Here is a 15,795-nt window from a genome sequence, read left to right on the forward strand (position 1 = left end):
ATACTCTTCCATTCATTCATTCATTCGACACATATTCATTGAGCACTTCGTATGTGCCAAGTCCTATTCCAGCTGCTAGAATATCTCCACATTAATTATCATCGAGTCAAAGTGCCATTTGAAATCCACACTGCTGACTCTTAATACCCCCAGGCAGTCAATATTTGAGTCTAAATGATGAGCTGCTTTCCAAGCAACCAAAACACAAGTGCATAACACAGTTAAGTGTGCATTATATGACATCTGTGCTGGGTGCCCGTGGATAACATCATGGGGACAAGAGTCATGGCAGCGCATGGCCTGTCTGTCCTCTCAAGAATTTACAGACGATCAGGGAAGGGCTGTGCTTTCCGTGAACCCAATCGATTGTTAATTTACCCGAGTAACGGACTAATTTCTGTAACGTATGTGTTGGGGACGCAGAAGCAGCCAAGGAAAAGCAGTCCTAGGGTCCCTTGGGCACGGGAGAGGAGGTGTCGCTGGGGAGCGAACGTTTTTGAGTCGAGGCCAAAAGCCAGCATCTGTGTGTTGGGTGAGTGGAAACCGCGGAGGGCTCTGGAGCAGTGTGAACAACCCCGAGCCAAGGCGCAGAAGTGTGAGAGATCGTGGAGCACAGAGCGGGAGCGGCCAAGGCGGGAAAACTGGATCCTCGCTCTGCGAATGTGTCATAATTCAACTTTGCTATGTGGCCTTGAAATGATTGCTGAAATTATCTGACAGACCAAGTTCGGTGTAAGTCAACTAATGTTTCAAAGCCAAATCTGACATTCTGGATCGTCTGTACTACTTGTTTCCAAAAGACTGGATCAGGAGAAGCTGATGACATCATTACCATGTTATCCTCAAACACCTTTTATTATTTGCACCGACGACACGCATCTGAAAGGCAGGTCTGTTTTGTGCATGGCTTGTGACAGCGGGCACATACCTGGTGTTGGCACAAACAGGCTAACCGGTAAGGCCTGGGACACTCAGGTCTGTTATCAAGATGGCCTTTCTTGGACTGTATCTCCTTCCACACTGACCACCTTCAGGGGAAGAGAGAGGAGGGCTTCTCCTTAGGTCGCCTTATCCCCGAAAGTGACGTAAGCCCCCTTTCTTACGGACGGCACCCCAGGCAGATTTCCCCTATTTTCCGCTCTGAATCCTTGGGCCTCAAGTACTTCTCTGTTCATCCGTCTTGCCAACAGAATCCTTGCTTAACACTTTTTAGGCTGGCGATATTCTAGAACGTCTGGCTCAGGGTCTCGTCCATTTGTTTTCAGTTGGCTCATAGGCGGCCATCATTGAATCTGGGCTCCTCAGGGTCTGTAGCTCAGAGCCACACAGGGGTTTGGAGAGGCACCAGTTCTGGGTCCACGTTTTCACTTAGGAACACTCTGAAAGTGGCAACCACCCTCTGCAAAGGTCAAGTTATATGGATCCTTGGATGGTTCACTGGCCATGGAAGGACGTCTCTGGGGCTGGGAAAAAGCATTCAAGAATAGCATGAATGGAGGTGGCGTCACTCCAGATTGCCCTGCTGAGGGAGGAGGCCCCTTCACCCCACGGTGTTTGGGGTGAGGGCTCCGTGACCTGCCTGGCCCTATAGATCCTGCACACTTCCCCGAGCACACTGCGAGCCCTGATGTGGCTTCTGGTAAGAGGCCCATTTTGGAAGACCCAGGGCCAAGCAGCCTCTGGGTCTCTCTGTGCTTCTCGCTCCACCCATCTTGTGATGCCCATGAGGCCCACAACTCTTGACGGCCTTCTTCCTGCCACTGATGGTGGGCCGGGTGGTGTTCACTCTTGTCCCTGCAGCCAAGCATCTCCCTCTAGCGATGTCCTTAAGGGAGCAGCTCAGGGCCCAAAGAGGAGACCATCGGGGCACTCCGGGTAGAAGATACAGGTCCCTTCTGAGGGCAGTTAGGAACCGCATTTTATAGAAATGCTCTTAATATGGGTATTTTTTTAAAAAGGTTTTATTTATTTGAGAGAGAGGGCAAGAGAGCGCATGCAGAAGCAGGGGGAGGGGCAGAGGGAGAGGGAGAGAGACTCTCAAGCAGACTCCATGCTGAGCGTAGAGCCCGACGCGGGCGAGAGAATGTATTCACCAAATTTGCATCATGGCTCAGAGTCCAGGTGGAAAGACTCAAAGCCCCACGTTCGGGCGCCATATGATGTAGCTTTGGAATATAGGTGAGGTTCGGTGGGGCAAGATCTGGAGCCGACGGCCAAGAAAGAATTCTTGAGCCGTCTTTGGTGCAAAATGGTGGTTTTATTAAAGCGCAGAGAGAGGATCCGTGGGCAGAAAGAGCTGCTGCTTAAGGTGGGCATTTTCATACATATGGGCATCCAGGCTGTTGGGGAATTTTGCACGAGCTGTGTTTGGTGCTAGAGTGTTTGAAAAGTGAGGGAGGGTAGTCCCGTCCTCCTCAGGGGTCCCCTTTCCTCCTGGTGTTGGTGTTGTCTAGTGGGAGGTTGTGGCAGTGTTGGCGACCAGAGGGACTTGTGGATAGGGCGCAGACCGAAGCGTCTTCTGTCCAAAGAGTACAGATTGTGAAGGCCTCTTTTGTAGCCAGAACAATTTCCGGCAGGAGTCACGGCAGCTGATGTCAGTTGAGAAAGTGCCACGGGCCAGGGAGCGTGCTCAGCATGGAGCGTCCTACCTCATTTCATCTCCGTGGCAGCTCTGGGAGCTAAGGGCTAGTGTCCCCCCCGATTTTAGGTGCAGAGGATGGGGTCCCTTCCCCAGACGCCAGAGCCATGGTGTGAGGCAGGCTCCGCGGCCAACCTGAGGGATCATGACGTATGTTCTGGCTCTTCGGGAAAAGACTTTGCTCTTCCAAGGAAAGGACTGTGTCGGGCAGCTTTCTCCAGCCTTTATTTCTTCTTCCTCCCACGGCTCTTACCGGTCACGTTTCTCCTCTGTGGCTCTTGGTTGTCCGGGGCCCGTGTCACCTCGGAGGCCAAAGGAATGCTGAGGTTGGGGGGGCAGGTGCGGCCTCGGGGTTGACAGAGTGGCTGTCCGCCTGATGCCCCAGAAGTGGTACTGGCGATCCCCCTGAAATGCATTCACCCCGATTCTTCCAAACTTCTGGTGACACCTGGTGCCTACCCCCTTCTCCTCCTTCTGCCACCAGAGCTTGGCTTCCTCTAGATTTCAGCAAGCAGCGGGGGCCAGCGCCCCTCTAAAGTGAACCCCCCCCAAAAAAGGACAGCAGCCATCTGTTTCTGAAGCACACTGTTCATTTGGGCACAGAGCTGTCAGAACAGGCCGTGTGGGGAGCTCGTCCTGGAAAGTGCCGGCGACCCACTGACAAGGTCTGCCTCGCCGGCCCGCCTTTTTCAGCACTCCAGAATAAGTCCCCTTTCTGTTTCCACTTGTCACGACGTCACCCGTCATTCCAGCCGACTTTCGTCATGTGTTATTGCTGACCTTATGTATTACTAGCGTTCACGGATGGCCGTTTCCTGATGCCACGTAGGAAGGCACCCACATCTTACCTGCAATGCATTTCCAGATCCCACTGTGGGATGGCCGGTTTCTGGAAAGCACTGGCACTCCCTCCCGCTTTTGCCCCCAGAACCGGAGGGAGGGGGGATCTGTGCCTCTGAGCTACCAGCTAGCAATCACAACGGGAAGAGATAAGCTTTGTTCTTCTCTGTAGCCCTTTGCACCTTCAAGTACACTATGTAATTTACTTATTTTGGTCTTTGTCCTTACCCACTGTACCCCCCGGCACGCATGAGTGCACACACAATGCCCCACGTCAGGCTCCCTGCTCGGTGGGGAGTCTGCTTCTCCCTCTCTCTCTGCCCCCTGCCATGCTCTCTTCTTTCTCTCAAATAAAGAAATAAAATTCTTTTAAAAAGATAAATAAATCAAAACCCATTGTAGAGATGCCGAATCCAGAGGCTCTCAATACTGTTTTTGCTTCCCTAACCACAGCAGGAGTGGGGACCTCCTGTTCCCTTGTTGATTGAACATTTACCGAGCACCTCAATATGTAATGTACGTGATGTATATAAGCAACTCGCTCACCCCATCCGAGGGGTTCTCGTTCGCCTTGTTTACAGGCGGGGGGCTCTCCTGCCCCAACTTCTGCTCCCAGTAACCTCTTGCCCCAGAATCCGAGTGCATCTCCTGTTCACTTTGACTCTTCAGGATAGCATCTCTAGCATTACCCCAAGAATATCTGTGACATCATTGGAGGCGTGACTGCGAGAGAGTGTCTGAGAAGGCCTCTTGCTGGCGAGGTTATTTCGATGGCACCTCGGCCCGATGCTCTTTCAACGCCGTACAGTAAAGCGAAACCATCCTTGCGTCGCCCTTCCATTTTCCCAAATAATTGCAGACAAATAGTTATTTTTGCTGCTGATCTCTTCACTGAAAGGTCTCGGTTACAAGTGAGAGGAAAGGGCTCTGGCTCGTTTAGGTTGAAGAACGTGTTATTTGTTTGCATGATATCGGGTGACTTGTGAGAATCCAAGGGATAACTGAGCCAGGAAGACGCGGAACCACGGCACGTCCGGGGACCTCCAGGCCCATCTCCTTGGCCACCCCTCCAGAGTGTCCCCGTTACGGCGACCGAGCCCCAACTCCACTCAGTCCGAACGTCGCAATTCCTGGGGAAGAGAGCCCGGTGGTGGCCTCACGTGGGCTTGGCCGCTGGGCCCACCAGCTGTGCCAATGGCAGGGTCAAGCTGGACAGACACATAGCTGCTGCCCCCACCCCCCCTCCCGGGAAGATGTTCTCCTGGGGTTTAGAACTCAGAGCCTCCGTTCAGTATACCACCCAGTGGGCTTCTGCATCTCGGGCAAATGATTTGCTTTAGGAAAAAAAAAAAAAAATCTGAGGGATAAGCATCTGATGTATTGAAAAAGTATCCCCTTGATGGCCGTACCTCCATGCCCTCTCTTTCTGTACCTGACGTAGAACTTTGGCAGGCGGCTTCTTCCTTTCGCCTTGCCCGGTCTCCCTAATTGATGCCAGGTGATGTTTGTTAGCGCAAACAGCGCAAACGGAGGGGTTCGTAATGGTGAATCCATAGCCTGACTGGAGCCATCCAGAAATCTTTTGACACTTAGTCAAGAGGGAATTGTCAAAACAAGATATCCATAACAGAGTTCCTGACTGTCTTTTCAAAGACACTTGAATTTCTGCCAGATTCCAGACAGCCTCGCTTTCCCAGGGGGAGCACGCAGCACAACTAGGGGATATTTCTTAGCAAATATTGATGCGCCAGGGAATTGGCATTAAATTATTGACTTGACAACTCCTAATAAGCTGCTTTTGATGGTCGATATGAAGGATCATCTATTTACAATGGAGTTCTGCTGTTGAATTGTGGTGATTTGCTGGACTGAACGTACTTCGGGGAAGGGAAATGAGTAACACTTTAAGAACACAGATGGGGCCTAGGAACTCGTCAGCACTTTTCTGTGCAGGAAGCAACAGGAATGGCCGAGTTTTTACATACTCCCTCCAAGGAGCCCTATCGTCTGCAGAGTGTTTTTGTTTTGTTTTGTGGAGGCGGGGCTGGTTGATTTTCTGTCCCTCTCTTGAGACTGGGAGGCCCGCGAAGAGCCACATGCGTGTCTTTGCACCCATCGGACCGTGCTGCTGTGGTAAAATCTAACTCTCTTGGCCAGACCCTTACCCGGGGGCCAGGCCTGCCCGGGGTTGGCTGCCCATCAGAACGGCTTGACCCACAGGTCTGACCCCTCGGTTGCAACACGATCTGCCCTGGCTGGTGAGACGCACTGTCCTGTCCCGTCTCCAAAGACCGAGCGTCAGGGCTTGGCCTCACGGGGGCCTCGTGGCTGTGACAGAGCCACCGGACGCCCGGAGAGGCAGGGGCCTGGTCCCTGGAGCCCAGAGCCCGGGAGCCTGCCTTTCCCTTAGGCCTGCATCCCACTCCTCGCCCACCCCCGCTCTTACGGCTTAATTCCTTTCAATTTCCTGTTTCAGGCAAGCCCCTCTTTTCGTCCCATCCCCCACTCCTGTCAGGCCACCTTCCCCAATTCCTGCTTCCTGCTGAGGCCGCTCAGTCTCTCTGGCCCCCAGATGTCTCCCCACGCCATCCTCCTTTCCCCCAGTCTCCCGCCTTCTCTCCAGAGTTGACTTTCTTCCAGCTTCTCTGTGGATGTGGAAGCTTGCCTCTCATTCGCATCGCGATGGGGTGGCAGCCCCGGAACCGGGGAGATGGTGGTCCCCAGGTGGGGCCTGGAACCTCAGAGGGCAGGGTGAGGAAGGTGTCCCTCTGTCCTCGCCACATCACCCCAGCACAGACCCCGCACAGGCCTCCTCGGGGGGCACGGGCCTTGCCCCTTCCAGAGCCCCTCCAGACAAGAGCACAGCACCTTCAGGAAGGTTGGCCTTCCCACGGGAGCCAGGGTTTGGTCACGTGTGCTTGTCCCGGGGCCGTGATCCTGTCCAAAGGCAGAGACAAACACTCGGGGCGATGTAAATGCCAAAGCAACGCTAAGATCTGTTTCATCTAAATTTTCTTGGTTTTCGATCAGAACCAAAGCACAGGCTGATTCTGGGCCGATCCTTTGCCTTCTTGTGTGTCTTTTTTTTTTTTTTTTTAAGCTTTTATTTATTTGAGAGAGAGAGACAGAGAGAATGAGAACACGACCTGGGGGAGGGTCAGAGGGAGAAGCAGACTCCCCGCTGAGCAGGGAGCCCGACGCGGGACTCGATCCCGGGACCCCGGGATCATGACCTGAGCTAAAGGCAGTCGCTTAACCAACTGAGCCACCCGGGTGCCCCTTCTTGCGTGTTTCTTTGAGGGGTCCGTCACTTGGCGTCACAGACACGGCCTCCCACTGTCGCCCCGGTTGGGTCCCCTCCTGAGCCTGCTCGCCTGCTGGGCCCAGCCTCGTGGGGCTCCCTCCCAGGGAACGTGGCCCGGAGCCAGCCCTGCTGTTGGCCTACGGCCTTCCTGGGGCTCTCGTAAGGGCCGGCGGGGCTAACCCCTGAGCCCCCACTTCCTCACCTACAAACCAGGGGGCACTGCTCTGGTGGGAACAGCATGGGGTGGGAGCATGGCACGTCCTGAGCCCGCGTACGTCTCGCGGCACAGCGGCAGCCCTTCCTCTGTTCCTTCCGTTCTCGCTGCAGTGCTGTTACTTGTGATACTTTGGGCTGGCGCTGCTGGGGTGCCCGGCGTCCCTCCGCGGGGCTGACTGGCTTCCAGGGCCGGGCGCGACTTCAGAGTCAGGCTTCCTAGGTTCCCCTTGGGTTTGCTTTGTGCTTCTCCAAGTCCACCTGCCCGTGATCCCAGCCTCGGCGCGGCCTCCCCTCTGACCTGGCCTCTGTTGCGGGGCCCCCCTCTGCACCCCACCCTGGAGCCCACTGCTCCCGTCACCTGGCGTCCCCTCGGCTGGTTCTGCTCGCCTTCCCGCCACAACCAGCCCGCGCCCAGCCCAGCTGCCCTTCCTGCGGCTGATGACCGAAAGGGCTGCCAGATATTCTGCCCTGAACTTCCAACCTTTCCTGGATACCCATCATCACAGCCGGGCCGCAGCTGGAACCGGGCTCCGTGTCTGAACAGAGTGCCACGCGGGGGTTCCCTCCGGCTCTGCTCCTCTCCCTTCCCTTCGGGGAGGAATGGCATCTGAGTTCTGTCGTTAGGCCGTGAGCCTGGCTCTGTCCGGGACGCTGTGCAGCACCTGCGTGCAGACACGTGGGCTCCCTTCTTGGGCCTCGGGTCCCACAAGCAGGAGTAATTACTGTCATCCGTGCTGCCCTTTGTGGTGCGCCAGATTTGCCCTGGGAGCCTCCCACACCTCATCTTACCGAATCCTCCCCGCACCCCTAGGAAGTCGGTATTTCGGGGCTTTTACAGATGGTGGAATTGAACTGACTGTGAAGGAATGGAGGTCGGGCCTCCCTGACTCCCCAGACCAGTGCCCCTGCCACCACATCAGACCTGGCAGGATCCCTGTGGTTGCGGATAATCCGGCCTAAGGGAAGGAATATTAGTAACTGATGCAGGCTTTGAAGGATGGAGGATGAGTGTCTCTGGCTCCAGGGGCAGTGAGGAAGCGGGGTCCAAGCAGAGGGTCCCAGGCTGTGGCCCTGCGGAGGGTGATGGGGAAGAGGGGGGCCAGGAGGTCTGTTGTGGGGACGGAGCCCCCCAGAGCTACCCAGGAGGGCTCACCCTCCAATGGAGAGCAGAAAGCCCAGGGGTGGGTTGAGTGCCAGGTGAGAACAGAACCAAAGTCAGAACATCAGAGAAGACTTGTGCTCGATTTTTTAGGGAAAGCACTGTTTGCAGAACTGTGGCGTGAGGGAGGGGCTGCAGGGGAGGGGTGAGGCTGTCCATGCCCCTTTCCCGAGTCACCTGAGCTTCAGGCTGGGGGCAGGAAGGCTGCGGGGGGGGGGGCCCACCCCGCGCCGCCTTGCACCCAGCTCCTGCGTGGGGGTCTCAGGGGCACCCGCTGTTCTGCACCCTCCGGCCCAAGACTCAGAATATAAATATGCTCACCTTCTCTGCTAGGCATCTACTCTTTTCTTAGCTTATTTGCCCAGTAATGGGATTAAAGGGAACATTTACATGAACTTTGGAAAACAAATATTCCAGTTTTGTCTTTTCTCCTGCTCATCCCCCACCTCAGCTCAGGGAGTCTGTTGCAAGAAATCTGTTTGATCAGGGAGAACCCACTGGTTAATGCATAAGCAAATGTCACTTGTCAACAGGCACAACTGGAAAAAGCCCAGCCAGCCGTGGGAGTCTTTCCTAAATGTCTGCCGTGGAGCTCTGGCGGTGATCGCGGGTGCTAACAGTGTAGGTACACCAGGGACAATCACAGGCAGCCTGTGATAAGCAAAACCAGATCAGGAGACTTCAGATAACATCGCCTTTTGCATCCGCCTCCCTGCTACCCTGTCACCCCTCTGCCCCCCCTGCGCTTAGCGCTTAGCTCCTCATCCCCTACAGCTGAGGGCTATGCTGAGGTCCGCCCTCACTTGCCCAAGAAGAGACAGAGTCCGTGTTCCTCCCCTCCCCCCTCCTCCTTCCCCTCGCCTCCCTCCCCTGTAAGCACCAAGAGCCGTTACCTATGCTCAACTGTGCCAGATGCATTGCATTAATTTGCAGGTTTCCAGTGTTTCACTGGAAAAAATATGGGCCATTAATCCCGATAAACAATCTTCAGAAAACACAGCACTGTTCCAGAGAGAACCGTGTCCCTTCCCAGTCCGAAAAGGAGTTTGTTTTCTTACATCTTTTTTTAATTGCCATGAGCTGGACTTGTAAATATTGTAAGGGGTTGAGTAATCCCCATCTGGTAAACTGACCAAAGGCAATGGCCATTTTTTTTCCATGCCTGGGCCTCCGGTTCTCCGAGCCTGCCCCTGCACAGGGCACGTGGGTGTGTGTGCCTTGCCCAGCAGTGCGCGGAGCCGAGCGAAGCGTGGCGGGAAGGGTCCCGTGTTCAGGAGCCTCGCCAGGTGTTTCTGTGCTGGGGCTGGGGGCAGAGAGCCTTCATTGTTCAAGAAGTTGGCAGGTTCCCAGAAGTTCAACTGTCTTTCCCTGTTCTGAAATGTCAAACATTTCCTTAGTTGGGGGATAGATGAGCAGACCCCCTGAGGTTTACTCACTACTCAGAGGCAAAAGAAAGAAGTTCTCTCTCTCTCTCTCTCTCTCTCTCTCTCTCTCTCTCTCTCTCTCTCTCTCTCTCGTGACAATACTATTACCTCCAGCCATGTGGTGTCCTGCGACCTCTAGGCCAGAGCCACTTTCCTGTGTCTCAAGGGCTGGAGGCTCTTCCCTGCCTCTGTCTTGAAGAAAAGGCAAATCGTCCGCACTTCTGTGTGGTGGTGACTTTTTTGTGTTAATGATGCTTTATCTGTGAGTGATCCACACCAACATAGCGGGAGAGGAAGTATGTGTGAGGTTCACTCCAAGAGAATCCACGGCGCAGGGGAGGGCACAGGTAACACCAGACTAGCCGCGAATCGATCCTTGTGCATCACGGTGCATTACGCCCTCCTGTCCACTTTTGTCTCTATCTAAGTTTCCACCATACAAAGTGCAAAGCGGGGAATGAGGGAGGAAAAAGAAAAGAGAAGAGAAGAAAACCGAGTTGAAACTCTGTGTTCCCGTTTTTCAGCCCCAACGAGCCTGGGGCCCCCCGTCCCTAATAAGCCCCGCTTTGTATCAGGGACCAGGATCCCCCCTGCACAGGCCCCGCGGGTGCAGAGAAAGGGGATGAGATGGAGTGGGGGTGGGTCCCACCTGGATTCCTGGGCTGGCTCTTGGGCTCCCCAGTTCCGGAGCTTTCCCTCCCAGGTGACACGGGGAGCTGTCCGCGGCTGAGAAAGTCAGGGAGCAAGGCGATGTGCCCGCTGTCCCACCTGGGGCGCGCGCGTATTCCATGCCTGGCACGGAATTCAGTGGCTTCAGTACGAGCCTTGGTCACTCTTCCCGAAACATCCTTAAGAGAAGAGAGACTCCATTCAAAGAAGGTGCCAGAGCCAGGGCCTGGCTCCAAGAAGGCCAGACTCTTAAAGAGAAAGTGTTGCCCTGTGGTAAGGTATGTGAACACCTACTCTTTGACCAGGAGAATCCCGAAGGCTGTGCTGGCCTTGGCTTGTCACGGTCACTTGCCATCTCAAGATGACTTCCTCACTTGACCGTCCGTGCACCCCATTTACCGAAACCTGGTGAAAGTGTCATGGCCAGAGGGCCCCCATTTGCTCCCATGCAGTGTGTGACTTGCAGTTTTCTGCGATAGAATCATTACCAGCTTACGGAGGAATTGCTGTATTAATAATAGTTCCAGGAGGCCCACCCACCCTGCAAGCTGAACTGTCCCATTAAAGGACTCCCAGCCCAGAAGCTTCTGCCTGGCCTCCTGGCGTCTGTCAATTGGCACTGACCGCCTTTTGAATCTTCTCTCCCTTTGGCATCCTTGATGCACGTTCTCAGCTTCTCTCTCTGTTGACTGTTCCTGCTTTGTCTTTCTTATTGGTTCTTCTCGTCCCTTCCAGATAGTCAGTACATTTATGTATTTATATAAAAAACACCCAGCAAATGGTCCATGCCTCTTCTGTGGGTGAGGCTCTGTTCTAGGTACGGGGGATGTGGCGGTGAGCTGGACAGGCTCAGCCCCCGGCTCGGACCCTCATGTGCCAGTGGTGGAGACAGCGTCTGAGCACCTAAATCGTGATTGAAGAAGGGGCACTGCGGGCACATCGGAGGGACAGCCCGAGCACAGTTCATGGGAGGCCAGGGAGGAGGTCCTTGAGGAAGTGACATTGATGCTGGGTTCTGGGGGAGGAGTAGAGAGCAAGTAGGCCAAGGGGGGTGGACAGGAAGGGGCATAACCCAAGGCCGAAGACTGGATGGCTGGAGCCCAGGTGCAGAGCATGGCTGCCGGGGTAGCGGGACCCAGATCATGCGGGGGGCCTTCGAGGCCCCCGTAGAGTTTGGATTTCAGCCAAGCCCTCTGAGAGTTGCAAGGTAGCCAGTAACCTGATCTGGTTTACACTCCGGCTCAGTTGCGGGGAACAGATTGGGCAGAGCAGGCAGCAGGTGGGCGCGCCGCCGTGGCCCAGGAAGGGGGTGGAGGTAGCCACTGGCTCGTGGAGGCCCCTTCCCTGGGATTGTGTGCGAGCTCAAACCGGGCGTGTGGTTTCTTCTTCCCAGCCAGTCACTGTCCTCCATCTCCTTGCTCCTGTCTCGTTGCGCTGTGCTTGTCACCACCCGCTGTGAATCTCAGGGTCCCTGGGTCGGCCTCTCCTTCGACCGTCCCCTTCCCCCCTGCCCCCCAGTCCCGGACCCCCGCTGCGCAACCAGTCTCGCCGCCCCAAGCGCTCCCCCAGCTCCGATCCTGCCTGAGCAGCAGTAACTGAAACATCACGCCTCGTCTCCTGTCTTTTCTCATCACCCAGGCTTACCCCTTGTCTTTGGGGTTACCCTGTGCTCTGGAGTGCTAGCAGGTGCCCCCCAACACTCCTCAGTCCATCTGCATCCTCCAGTTCCATGCTGCGTCCCTGATGCTAAGCCCAGTCGTGGGATTCATGCCCAGGGAGAGCTTTTGGTCAACCTGAAGATGTTTCTGGAGGCAGAAGTGAATGAAGAGGAGATATGTTCTGGTTCTGGCCGGAAGATGGACTGAGATAATGTTCACCCGCACACAGACGTGCGCACCTTACTACACACGTCTTGAAATGGGAGATAAAATATCCCAGCCTTGCCCCTCAAATGCTGATGCGTAGCTGAATTTACAAGGAGGAGAGAAAATCCCCAGAGGAGAGGAATGGAGAGAGAGCTGGAAACCAGAGCCTACGTGGATGAATTGGGGCTACAGCTGGGTCATTACCGGCCAGAGTGATGTAGAGCAGGGATCTGCACACTTCTGTGAAAGACCGGATAGTAAATAGTTTAGGCTTTGCAGACCACAGACAGCGCGTCACATCTTCTCCTTTGTCTCTTTTGACAACCCTTAAAAATGTACAAACCATTCTTGGCTCAGGGGTTGTACGAAAACAGGCCAACAGCCAGATTTGGCCCAAGAGGCCACAGTTTGCCGAGTCCTGATGGAGGGGCTTGGGTTACTGTCCATGTGAAGTTGGGGAGAAATCGTAGGTCCCGAGAGGGGGTACTCGTGAAAGGTCAGGTCAGCAGAGAAACAGGGGGTGTTAGAAAAAAATCATCCACTGTCACAGGGAAATATATTTTTATGTCCCTTCTTAATATTTGACACTGTGCCCGTGCTGTGCTTTACGAGGGTTGAGTTTGAAGAGCATGCTACGTGGGGCACCTGGGTGGCTCAGTCGGTTGAGTGCCCCACTCTTGGTTTTGGCTCAGGTTGTGATCTCATGTTCTTGAGATCCAGCCCTGCGTCCGGCTCTGCGCTCAGCAGGGAGTCTGCTTGAGAATCTCTCCCTCTGTCCCTCCCCCCCCCACACTCTCTCTTTCTCTCTCAAGTAAATAAATCTTTATTTTTTATTTTTTTTAAGATTTTATTTATTTGAGAGAGAGCGAGCACACTCGGGGAGGAGGGTCAGAGGCAGAAGGAGAAGCAGACTCCCCGCTGAGCAGGGAGCCCGATGCAGGGCTCGATCCCAGGACCCTGAGCTCATGACCCGAGCCAAAGGCAGACGCTTAATCGACTGAGCCACCAAGGCACCCAATAAATAAATCTTAAAAAAACAAAAAAGTACACACTACTCAAACTACATTGAACCCTGGAGGTCTGTGAAGGGAATTCAGGGCATCTGTGAGCTGGGGTGGGAAAGCAAATTGCATTGTTATTTCTACTAGCCTCTAATTGAGTGAGATACAGCCTTTTCTTCAGTTAAGAAGTAGGCAGTGAACCACATTATTGTTAGTAGTCCTGATGGCTTTGTCACCCGTAGAAATCATAGGTATTTTCACATCAAAATATAGTGTGTGTATTATTATCTCAAATTTTAAAAAATATATATTGGATAAGCGTATTTCATTATAATTGGAAATTTTAAAACACATTTCTGAATAATTGTTGGGCCAAAGAAGAAATTGCTCAAAATCTTAAAATACATAGAACTTAGAAACTAACAACAGTGAAATTATTTCATATCAAAAATTGGAGACGGGGGCACCTGGCTGCCTCAGTGGATGGAACGCACGACTCTTGATCTCAGGGTCATGAGTTCGAGCCCCACATTGGGTGTAGAGATTACTTAAAATCTTTAAAAAAAAAAAAAGTTGCAGGTTTAGAGGGGCAGTACTTAGAAGAAAGATGGAAAATGAATGAGCTGACTTTTAGTTCAAAGAACAGGAGAGTGAATCCAGAGAAAGCCTATGAGTCGTAGGACTAAGGAAAACAGATGCAGAAATTAAAATGGGGAATAAGGGGGAGATGACCAACAGTGTCAGAACCTGTTCTTGGAAGAGAGGATCAAAAGAGCCACCTTGAGGCAAGGCTGATCAGGAAAAGGAATGTCCAAATATGCCGTGTTAGAGACAAAAAGAAGGGCACAGGTTAACCTAGTGCTTAAATTCTAAGAGAACGTAATAAACGGTTTTATGCCAGTATTTTTGAACACTCAGAAAAAGCGGGCAGTTTCTCAGAAAAATGTAACTTAACAAAACCGAGTCCAGAAGAAGGGAGAGCAGAACTCCCAGTGTGGGAGGCTGTCCAAGGGTAGGGTAAGTGTTGAGGACACGCTGCGTGACTGTTCATCCATTTATTCAACAAACGGGCATTGAGTCTCCACTCCAGGCGCCGTCGTGGAAGCTGGGGGAGCAGCTGGGGTAATCCCAGCCCCATACCTTCCGTCACTTCTGTCCGGTAGAACTTATCGCAGCGTCCAACATGGTAGCCGTTGGCCGCATGGGGCTCTTGAGCACTTGAGATATGGTTAGTGTAACCGAGAAACTGAGCGTTCTGCTATATTTGATTTTAATTCACTGAAATGTAAAGAGCCCCATGTGGCCAGTTGGGTATCTAGTTAATAAGATCCATAATGTGCTAGGGGCTTCCTGTAAGAGCATCAGGAGTGGAACTCCCGGGACTGACCTTTCCGGAAACAGCTTCTCCGTCTGAGGTGGGCAGTCCTGGGGGCCAAACAACCACGCCATCCTGCACATTTGACTCACCTGTTACTTCCTAGACGTGTTCACCTGCTTTATCTCATGTGCTCCTCGCTTCCCTCTTGGGGCTTCAGTAGCACAGGGATCCTTGAGAGAGCAAATGTTTATTCAGTGCTGACTTTGCAGGAATCCCTCCATTGGGTACATTTTTTAAAATTTTTTAAAAGATTTTATTTATTTGAGAGCGAGAAAGAGAGCATGAGCGGTGGGGAGGGGCAGAGGGAGAGGGAGAAGCAGGCTCCTCACTGAGCGGGGACCCCAACAGGGGGAGATCATGACCTGAGCCGAAGGCAGACACTTAACCCACTGAGCCACCCAGGCGCCCCTCCATTGGATACTTTTACCGACGAGTGACGTTAAGTATCTTGGGCTCAAGAAGAAAAGGCAAAACCATGTAGACAGTGGAGAAAATGGAGTCTAGATTTAACCTTTCCTTGCAGACCCTAAAGCACTTTGCTTTCTCCATGCTTCATCAATGCAAACTGAAAACAGAGCCGCATGCGCCACCCCCCGCCAAGGTAGTTCATAGGCTGCATGATGCCCTTCCCGCATGAACTGCTAAAGCGCTCTCCCGTGCTTCTGTTTTCCAGGGATGATCATGGTGATTTTACTACTGCTCGTGGCGATTGTGGTCGTGGCCGTCTGGCCCACCAACTAGTGGCAGTAAGGGGACCACCAGCTGTGAAGCCTGGCAGCGCTGGAGAGAAGCCCAGCGTCCCCGTGGTGCACAAACCCGCTCTCAATAAATCCCCCCAAAGCTCTGAACTGCGGCTGCGAGTTGCTTCGGTAAAGGCACGTAGCAGGGCCGCCCTGGAGCTGCCTGGAGCTGTGGGCCCCATGCGACCCCTTTGCTTTCGGCACTGGTCATTTGGGTGCCAGCCTCAAGTGGCCGTGCTCCATGGCTGCCCATGGGTTCTGGCCACCCTGCAGCGTGCTGGGTGTGCTTTGGTTGGGGGGGCGGGTACCAGATTAATAGGCATCCGTCTGCTGGGGGAAGTCATGTGCCCGCAAAGGAGACAGTGAGTGAACAGCCAAGGCCCGGGGTGTCCAGGCAGGGAGGAATGGCGCGTGTCTGCATGTGCACCCGTCACCCCGCCCCCCTGCCCAAGTCAGCGCTCCCGGGGCTTGCTGCCATTACGCAGGAACGTTTCCGGACTCTACTTTGGGAACTGCCTTCAGACCCAGAAGCACCCCCGTCTGCTTTCCTCAGTGACAGTA

The 15,795-nt window shown here is 53.8% G+C and overlaps 1 protein-coding gene across 2 annotated transcripts in view; it reads left to right on the forward strand.

Moving 5' to 3' along the window:
• STX8 (syntaxin 8) overlaps nt 1-15,342 on the forward strand; it is a 255,090-nt gene extending 239,748 nt beyond the window's left edge. For both annotated transcript variants that reach the window (XM_028124955.1, XM_028124957.2), the window contains one exon: nt 15,168-15,342. In XM_028124955.1, coding sequence (XP_027980756.1) covers nt 15,168-15,235 — 68 coding nt within the window. In that variant the 3' untranslated portion in view covers nt 15,236-15,342. The remainder of the gene's footprint in view (nt 1-15,167) is intronic.
• Nucleotides 15,343-15,795: the final 453 nt, after the last annotated feature.

Source organism: Eumetopias jubatus, unplaced genomic scaffold, assembly GCF_037043125.1.
Source record: "Eumetopias jubatus isolate StellerSeaLion01/CBP00866 unplaced genomic scaffold, mEumJub1_p1.0 scaffold_10, whole genome shotgun sequence".
Lineage (NCBI taxonomy): Eukaryota > Metazoa > Chordata > Mammalia > Carnivora > Otariidae > Eumetopias > Eumetopias jubatus.